Raw genomic sequence first — 9,285 nt, forward strand, 5'->3', positions numbered from 1 at the left:
AGATATGTGTTTGTGTCACCTAACGATCTTAATTGAATCGACTAGCTGGAAGGCTCTCTGGATAAGAACGCCTGGTAAATGACTACAATGTAAATAAGAAAGGAGCATAGACACACATTCAACTCTCTGATCAACTCAGAGCCGGGGTTAATCACCCTCTATTCACTATGTGTGTGTGTGGCGGAGGGAGATAACTGCTGATCGATCAGAGGTGGCTGACAGATGGGAGGGGTGGCTGACAGATGGGAGGGGTGACTGACAGATGGGAGGGGTGACTGACAGATGGGAGGGGAGCCAGAGACGGCCTGAGACAAAAAGCGGATGAAATTTGAGGGGAAGTGGAGCAGTGGAGCTGAATTACATGCGTCACGGCTGCTCCTTCCTGCGGCCCCTCGTGGCCCCTCCACCGAGGATCAGGGGCCATCAGAGGAGAACGGAACTGCACCAGTCTTTCAGTCTTGGAAGCATGCAATCAAATCACCCCAATTAATAAGCTATCAGACAGACTCACTGTGCCTTTCCCCGCTTCTCCTGAACACATCATCAGATCACCCTAATTAATAAGCTATCAGACAGACTCACTGTGCCTTTTCCCGCTCTTCCTGAACATAATGCTGCTGTCTGGGGAGAAGGGGAACTAATTTAACCAACCAACAACATCTCAGTCAGAAAATGTCTGCTGTCACTCTCTCTCCACAGGCACAATGTTCTCCCTTCATTGAGGTAAAGTACTATTTCATTCATGCCATTTCCGTTCATTCATCAACAAGCGGGCCAGCAGACCCATCTCCACATGGACATTCCTATCAATGGAGCTGACGTCAGTCATGCCACGTCACTTCAACAGGAAGGGGGGGTATATAAAGGAATCATGCCACGTCACTTCAACAGGAAGGGGGGGTATATAAAGGAATCATGCCACGTCACTTCAACAGGAAGGGGGGGTATATAAAGGAATCATGCCACGTCACTTCAACAGGAAGGGGGGGTATATAAAGGAATGTTGCGCTGGCCGTGGTGCTGAAAACTCTACTCACGACGCGCAGATGCAACAACTAGTGTATTTGACAGTTGTTCCTTGAGACACAAACACATCACAAGACTTATATACCAAAAATAAATCACCAATATCACATTTCAAGGTAGTTTGTGATAGTCTAGTCCACCGGGAGAAGAGTTGAAACTGTTTATGAATGATTTATGAGGTGAAAGCTTAGAGACTACCTGAGTCACGAGATACAGCACTTCTCCCTTGCGGGAACAACAGGTGAGTTCCAGCATCTGTGTCTTTGTCTTGGTTTGTCTGCTCGCTCCCATGCCCACCGTAGTAATGATATCGGATAACTAGTGTTCCTATGTTAACTAAACTCTCTGAAGAATGAACATGTCATAAATGAAAGGGAACCTTCTATGTTTGGAATCTAGAACCATGTTTTTGGTTGATGAATGAAGAAAAGCAGTTTACAGAACATAGTGACCGTCTAAAGATGAAGTGAGGTAGAGAACTTACAGGGATTTTCTGGAAGTAGTTATTTGATATCGTGGTTTAAAACATCTATTCGGGAGTCCCATAGGGCGGAGCACAATTGGCCCAGCGTCGTCCGGGTTAGTGGAGGGTTTGGACGTCATTGTAAATAAGAATTTGTTCTTAAACTGACTTGCCTAGTTAAATAAAGGTTAAAGGAAGGTTAAATATAGGTTAAAGAAAGGTTGAGTTATTTACTGTCTGTTTGTCTCCTGCTGTGTGATGCTAGACGGAACACCCTGTTAGGCTGAAGGATTGAAGGCTATAGGTTAGGATTAGGTTAGGATTTGGTTAGGAATAGGTTAGGATTTGATTAGATTAGGGTTGAAGAAATTCGGGTTCCTTTTGGTTGTTGGGAACTCTATTCTGGACAAATTGTCACAGCATGAAAACACAGATGTGTACATAAAGCCAGATAAAAAACACTTTTAGGCTATTTTAACATTTGTCACCAATTTTTCCGTCACCATTTTGCCTACCTTATAAATACTTCTGATGTATCTGTCTTGGATTTAAAGGTTAGAAAGCTCCATTCTTCTCTCGCTCTACAGCTAAATATGACATCCGCAAAGACGACATTTCACACACACACATCCATAACAGTATTTCGGAACAGTCTACATACCGTTTGACCTCGGGCGGAGACGTGATCACGAGGTGTCTTAACGAACTGGGTTGTGAGCGGTTGAATGGAACCAGAGAAGGCGGGTTAACGTTAACAGCGTGGCTGGCCTTGTGTGCAGTCTGGGGCAGACGAACTCGGGCTGGTGTCCACATGGCAGTATGGGAATGCAGCGGGTGTGTCCTTGTGTGCAGTCGGGGGGCAGACGAACTCGGGCTGGTGTCCACATGGCAGTATGGGAATGCAGCGGGTGTGTCCTTGTGTGCAGTCGGGGGGCAGACGAACTCGGGCTGGTGTCCACATGGCAGTATGGGAATGCAGCGGGTGTGTCCTTGTGTGCAGTCGGGGGGCAGACGAACTCGGGCTGGTGTCCACATGGCAGTATGGGAATGCAGCGGGTGTGTCCTTGTGTGCAGTCGGGGGGCAGACGAACTCGGGCTGGTGTCCACATGGCAGTATGGGAATGCAGCGGGTGTGTGTTCTTGGCTTGGTGGCTGAGGTGAGGATGGTGCTTTAGCTCCAGGGGATTATGGGAGAATATGTCCACGCTATTTAGATACCAGTTTCACAAAATGTATGCGTTTTAAACACTTACATGGTTACAAATACACCTTTGAGCCAGTGGATTCCTGTGGTTTCTCCACACCTAGCAGAGCTCTGTCTCGCACCGTACCAGAACCAATATTGCGCAAAGTGTTGATTTATTAAAAGCTAGTTCTGTAACGTGTGTTAGACATCAGTCTCCTGTGGAACGTTGTCTCAGGTAATAATACGATGTCTTATTTGACTCAGCAGAAAACAGTCAACCATTTAGCAGTCCTTCAGCCAGAGTGAATTGTGGGTGTATTTAACAGTCCTTCAGCCAGAGTGAATTGTGGGTGTATTTAACAGTCCTTCAGCCAGAGTGAATTGTGGGTGTAATTAACAGTCCTTCAGCCAGAGTGAATGGTGGGTGTAATTAACAGTCCTTCAGCCAGAGTGAATGGTGGGTGTAATTAACAGTCCTTCAGCCAGAGTGAATTGTGGGTGTAATTAACAGTCCTTCAGCCAGAGTGAATTGTGGGTGTATTTAACAGTCCTTCAGCCAGAGTGAATTGTGGGTGTAATTAACAGTCCTTCAGCCAGAGTGAATGGTGGGTGTAATTAACAGTCCTTCAGCCAGAGTGAATTGTGGGTGTATTTAACAGTCCTTCAGCCAGAGTGAATTGTGGGTGTAATTAACAGTCCTTCAGCCAGAGTGAATTGTGGGTGTAATTAACAGTCCTTCAGCCAGAGTGAATTGTGGGTGTATTTAACAGTCCTTCAGCCAGAGTGAATTGTGGGTGTTTATATTTGTCCTATGTGTGTATTAATAAACATGTTTTTTTATCCCAACTCTCATGGCCACGGTCTGCCATTATCAACAGCGACGAGCAATTGGGACTGAGCGCACATCAACAGATGTGTTACCTTGGGGATTCGAACTCGCGATCTTTCTATTATTGGCCCAACGCTCTAACCGCCAGGCTATACTGAATGCAACAGGCAGTAGGTCAGTCTAATACCTCTCTAGCTGGCTGCTTCTCCCTGCAGCTGCTATGCTCTTAACATTAGGGGTTCAACAATGGTTCTTCTAAGATCCTTAAAATTCGATGGAGTACCTTATGGTTCTTGGCTCTGAAACATGCCCCCAAAAGGTTCTTCCAAGAACCCCATCGAAGAACCTCTTAAGTTCTTGGGGAATCTTTCAGGATCCTAATTATCCAACTAAAGAAAGCGTTGTCGGGGTTAGAGGGGAGGGTTTGAACGGGGTGTGCCGTCATTGTAAATAAAAGTTTGTTTTTAACTGACTTGCCTGGACTAGCTTTTCTATTAAAAGTGTACAGACTAAATATAGCTTCTATAGTAATTTACAACCTGTACACAGCTTTTATACCACTGACTATATGCTACAATATATCTCTATACTCGCTAATATCATAACTACAATATATCTCTATAATCTTCATACCCTTGACTACAATATATCTCTATACTCTTAACCACAATATATCTCTATACTCTTAACTACAATATATCTCTAAACTCTTCATACTCGTAACTACAATATATCTCTATACTCTTCATACTCGTAACTACAATATATCTCTATACTCTTAACTACAATATATCTCTATACTCTTAACTACAATATATCTCTATACTCGTAACTACAATATATCTCTATACTCTTAACTACAATATATCTCTATACTCTTAACTACAATATATCTCTATACTCTTAACCACAATATATCTCTATACTCTTAACTACAATATATCTCTATACTCTTAACTACAATATATCTCTATACTCTTAACTACAATATATCTCTATACTCTTAACCACAATATATCTCTATACTCTTCATACTCGTAACTACAATATATCTCTATACACTTTATAATCTTAACTACAATATATCTCTAAACTCTTTATAATCTTAACTACAATATATCTCTATACACTTCATAATCTTAACTACAATATATCTCTAAACTCTTAACTACAATATATACAGTGTATTTGATCCCCTGCTGATTTTGTACGTTTGCCCACTGACAAAGAAATGATCAGTCTATAATTTTAATGGTAGGTTTATTTGAACAGTGAGAGACAGAATAACAACAAAAAATCCAGAATAACGCATGTCAAAAATGTTTTAAATTGATTTGCATTTTAATGAGGGAAATAAGTATTTGACCCCTCTGCAAAACATGACTTAGTACTTGGTGGCAAAACCCTTAATGGCAATCACAGAGGTCAGACGTTTCTTGTAGTTGCCCACCAGGTTCTCAGGAGGGATTTAGTCCCACTCCTCTTTGCAGATCTTCTCCAAGTCATTAAGGTCTCGTGGCTGACGTTTGGCAACTCGAACCTTCTAGTGTACCCACTAGTTACACTCTTAACTAAAATATCTCTATTCTCTTAACTACAATATATCTCTAACCTCTTTATACTCTTAACTACTATATATTGCTAGACTATGTGTACTATTAACTGCAATATACATCTATACTCATTGTACTCTTTGTACTCTTTGTATAAAGTAGATGTTTCTTATTATTATTGCCAAAGGTACTGCATAGATGTAAACATGAATGTTTTAGCAAGAGATAGCACTTGTATAGCCTGAGAAAGTAGCAGAAATCTGCAGAAAGATGTTTTGAACGCATTTTATTGAAGTTAAACAATATATCTCAACACTCTCAAATACAACATATGTCTATATTCTTTATTATCTTAACTACAATATATCTCTATACTATTTAGACTATTAACTGCAATATATATATATATATACTCTTAACTACTATATATCTCTAAACTCTTTATACTCTTAACTACTATATATCTCTAAACTCTTTATACTCTTAACTACAATATATCTCTATACTGTTTATACTCTTAACTACTATATATCTCTATACTGTTTATACTCTTAACTACTATATATCTCTAAACTCTTTATACTCTTAACTACAAAATATATCTATACCATTAACTTCAATATATCTCTATGCTCTTTATACTCCTAACTATAGTACTACTACTAAGCTATATGGAATTGTTTTAAGAAGGTCCTACCAAGGATCATTTTACTTTTTGATTTAGAATTTTAAGACACTTTGAAGTACAAAAATATCTAACAAATTATTTGACGAAAACTTGTTTTGGGCCTTACTGCCATACATTCAATTTACTACATGAAACACCAGATGTTCCACAAACCAAATAAAAATGAAGTTTGTTCTGAAGTGTCCTATTTCTGAGAGGTATCAGACAGTTCAGGAAATGTTTTTAATACATGCATTTCAATCAAATTCAATCAAATGTATTTATAAAGCCCTTTTTACATCAGCTGATATCTCAAAGTGCTGTACAGAAACCCAGCCTAAAACCTCCAAACAGCAAGCAATGCAGATGTAGAAGCACGGTGGCTAGGAAAAACTCCCTAGAAAGGCCAGAACCTAGGAAGAAACCTAGAGAGGAACCAGGCTCTGAGGGGTGGCCAGTCCTCTTCTGGCTGTGCCGGGTGGAGATTAGAAACCTAGAGAGGAACCAGGCTCTGAGGGGTGGCCAGTCCTCTTCTGGCTGTGCCGGGTGGAGATTAGAAACCTAGAGAGGAACCAGGCTCTGAGGGGTGGCCAGTCCTCTTCTGGCTGTGCCGGGTGGAGAAGAGGGTCACATACATGTCTCACGGCCAATCCTAAGAGTTGGCAGCTCTGCATCCATCCATCCATCCATCCATCCATCCATCCATCCCTCCCTCCGTCCGTCCGTCCATCCATCCATCCATCCATCCATCCATCCATCCATCCATCCATCCACCATCCATCCATCCACCATCCATCCATCCCATCATCCATCCATCCATTCATCCATCCATCCATCCATCCATCCATCCATCCATCCATTCATGTATCGTCTTATAGAGAAGTGTAACACAGCTCAGATTATCAGCAATAGTATTATTAACAGTGCAGCATGAAAAATGAGACCATCTTCATAACGATATAATAATCTCTGTCATAATCTCTGTATATAATAATCTCTGTCATAATCTCTGTCTATAATAATCTCTGTCTATAATAATCTCTGTCTATAATAATCTCTGTCTATAATAATCTCTGTCTATAATAATCTCTGTCATAATCTCTGTCTATAATAATCTCTGTCTATAATAATCTCTGTCTATAATAATCTCTGTCTATAATAATCTCTGTCTATAATCATCTCTGTCTATAATAATCTCTGTCTATAATAATCTCTGTCTATAATAATCTCTGTCATAATCTCTGTCTATAATAATCTCTGTCTATAATAATCTCTGTCTATAATAATCTCTCTCCTGCTTTCCCTTTCACCTCTCCTCCTCCAGGTGTTCTGTATGGTCATGACCAGTCGCCACGCCCCCTCCACAGCCCAACTCATCCTGTTAGTCCTGCTCACTGTCACTCCACGGCTGGTATCTTCCCCTGTGGGGTGGGGAGAGAGCGGGGAGGAGGGGCGGTCCAGGACTCACCTCAATAAGGACAGCCTCAGCCCCAGCCCCTTCCACCCTCCCCTGGACCAGACCCAGAACCGGGTAAAGGAGCAGAGCCATGGTGGCCCCACAGACATGGACCAGGCACTAGCCTCTGTATTACTGAAGACCCTGGACCACACCGGGAAAGCACAGACACAGGAGAGAGGAGAGGGACAGGAAGAGAATGACCCAGTCCCTTTGGAGGAGAAAGGGGGTGAGGAGACGAGGAGAGAGGTTGGGATGGAGGAGGAGACGAGGATGGAACAACTAGAAGCAGCACTAGTGGAAGCAGCTCTGGGAGAGGAATTAAGAGAGAGGAATGAGGAAGAGGAGGAGAGGAAGAGGTTGGAGGACAGAGGCGGGCTTCTAGAGGGAGAGCAGGACAGAGCTGGTGGAGGGAGTGAGGAGGGAAGACAGCAGAAGGAAGAGGAGGAGGAAGAGGGGGAGGAGGAAGAAGAAGAAGAAGGTGGAGAAGGAGGGAGATGGGGAGGTGAGGAGAAAAGAGGAGAGGGGAGTGGGAGAGGAGAGGAGGGGAGGCCTAGTGACTCGTCTCTCCAGCGGAAGGCTCGGGGCTACTTCCAGAACATAGACCTCGGTCTCCAAGACAACGAGATTCGTCCTCCTCTGAAGGGATACAAGGCCTATAACACCCAGCTGGCACAGGCTGGCAAGAGGCTCCGCTGGGAGGAGGAGAGGGCACGCAACACACCACTGGGTGGCAACTTCATGGACCACTTTGAGAACAAGGCAGAAGAGGAAGAGGAGGAGGAGGCTCTGTCGTGGGCAGAGGAAGACGCACGTGCGCTTGTGGAGCAGCAGGAGGTGCAGCGGCAGCAGGAGGAGGCAGAGAGGGCCAGAGAAGAAGAGCAGCGACTTGCGGACATTGCGTCTGACATGCTGCTGCAGTACATGGAGAGGAAACGGCAGGGAACGCCGTACCTCATGCCCAGGCAGAAGACGAACGCTGTGGAGGACAAACGCTCGGAGGAGGTGGTAACCGACGTCGACGACCTGGACCAGCAGATAACTGACATGCTGATGGAGATCAGCAGCAAGCTGCACCTGCCGGCCGACGACGTGGTCCAGATCATCTCCAACGTAGAGGAGAAAAAGAAGAAGAAGGAGCTTCCGCCACCTAGCAACCCCATCGCCCCGCGTTACCGTCCCCTAGTTCCCCCTCCTCTAGTGACGGGTCCCATGTACCACTACACAGCCTCCTCCAACCCCAAGAAGGACCCTTACTACCAGCCCTACAAGAACAAGTGGAACAAGGCAAAGGCCTACAAGCAGGACGTCTGGTTCAAACCCCAGAAACAGAAGGACGTCTGGTTCAAACCCCAGAAACAGTTGCTTGCCTTCCCGTCCTACCCCTACTACCAGAAACCCTACCGAGCCTACTACCCTGTGTTCTTCCCCTACCTCAAACCCCAGTATTACGACAAAACGGCCATGTGGGAGGAGTTACCCCACCGCCCGCCCCCAGACTACGAGCTCCAGCCAAACAGGCGCAGACACAGGGCAGGTGGCAGGACAAAAGGGAGAAGTGGGCAGGGCTGGAGACAGCAGCCCCTCCCACCCCATCTCCCCTCATCCCCCTACATCTCCAACTACATCTTGCCACATCCCCGGACATATCAGCCCCTCCCCCTGCCCAGACCCCTCTCTCCCCAGAGCAGACGCCCCCCAGGGCCTGGGGGCTTGGGTGTGGGCGGGGGAAGGGGAAGGGTGGGAGGGGACTATGAAGAGGATGATGGGCTGGTTCCTCAGCTGGACAGTCAGGAAGAACTGGAAAACTTGATATCAAAAATATATATGAAACGCAGAATGTACTAGAGACAGACAGAGAGACAGAGACTACTACAGGAGGGAGGGAGGGAGGGAGGGAGGGAGGGAGGGAGGGAGGGAGGGAGGGAGGGAGGGAGGGAGGGAGTGGAAGAGGAGAGAGAATGACTGGATGGAGAGAAGCGAGAAAGAAGGTGGTGGAATGATTGTTTTTGTTTTTTCCATTCTGTAATTTTGTTTATTTGTGACCAGGGGAGGGGAGAGAGGAGAAGAGGAAGAGGAGAGGAGGAGAGGAAGAGGAGAGGAAG

The 9,285-nt window shown here is 44.8% G+C and overlaps 1 protein-coding gene across 1 annotated transcript; it reads left to right on the forward strand.

Annotated features, from left to right (window-relative positions):
• The first annotated feature begins 1,038 nt into the window (after positions 1–1,038).
• On the forward strand, positions 1,039–9,039 carry LOC129867764 (neurosecretory protein VGF-like). Its single transcript, XM_055941273.1, has 2 exons — positions 1,039–1,267; positions 7,049–9,039. Exon 2 carries the CDS (start codon positions 7,058–7,060, stop codon positions 9,026–9,028), a length of 1,971 nt encoding a protein of 656 aa, XP_055797248.1. The 5' UTR covers positions 1,039–1,267; positions 7,049–7,057; the 3' UTR covers positions 9,029–9,039.
• Positions 9,040–9,285: the final 246 nt, after the last annotated feature.

The sequence above is a fragment of the Salvelinus fontinalis genome, chromosome 13, assembly GCF_029448725.1.
Source record: "Salvelinus fontinalis isolate EN_2023a chromosome 13, ASM2944872v1, whole genome shotgun sequence".
NCBI lineage: Eukaryota > Metazoa > Chordata > Actinopteri > Salmoniformes > Salmonidae > Salvelinus > Salvelinus fontinalis.

Excerpts from the sequence above, each read along its gene's own strand:
- LOC129867764 (XM_055941273.1), top strand. The coding sequence starts at position 7,058 with ATGGTCATGACCAGTCGCCACGCCCCCTCCACAGCCCAACTCATCCTG.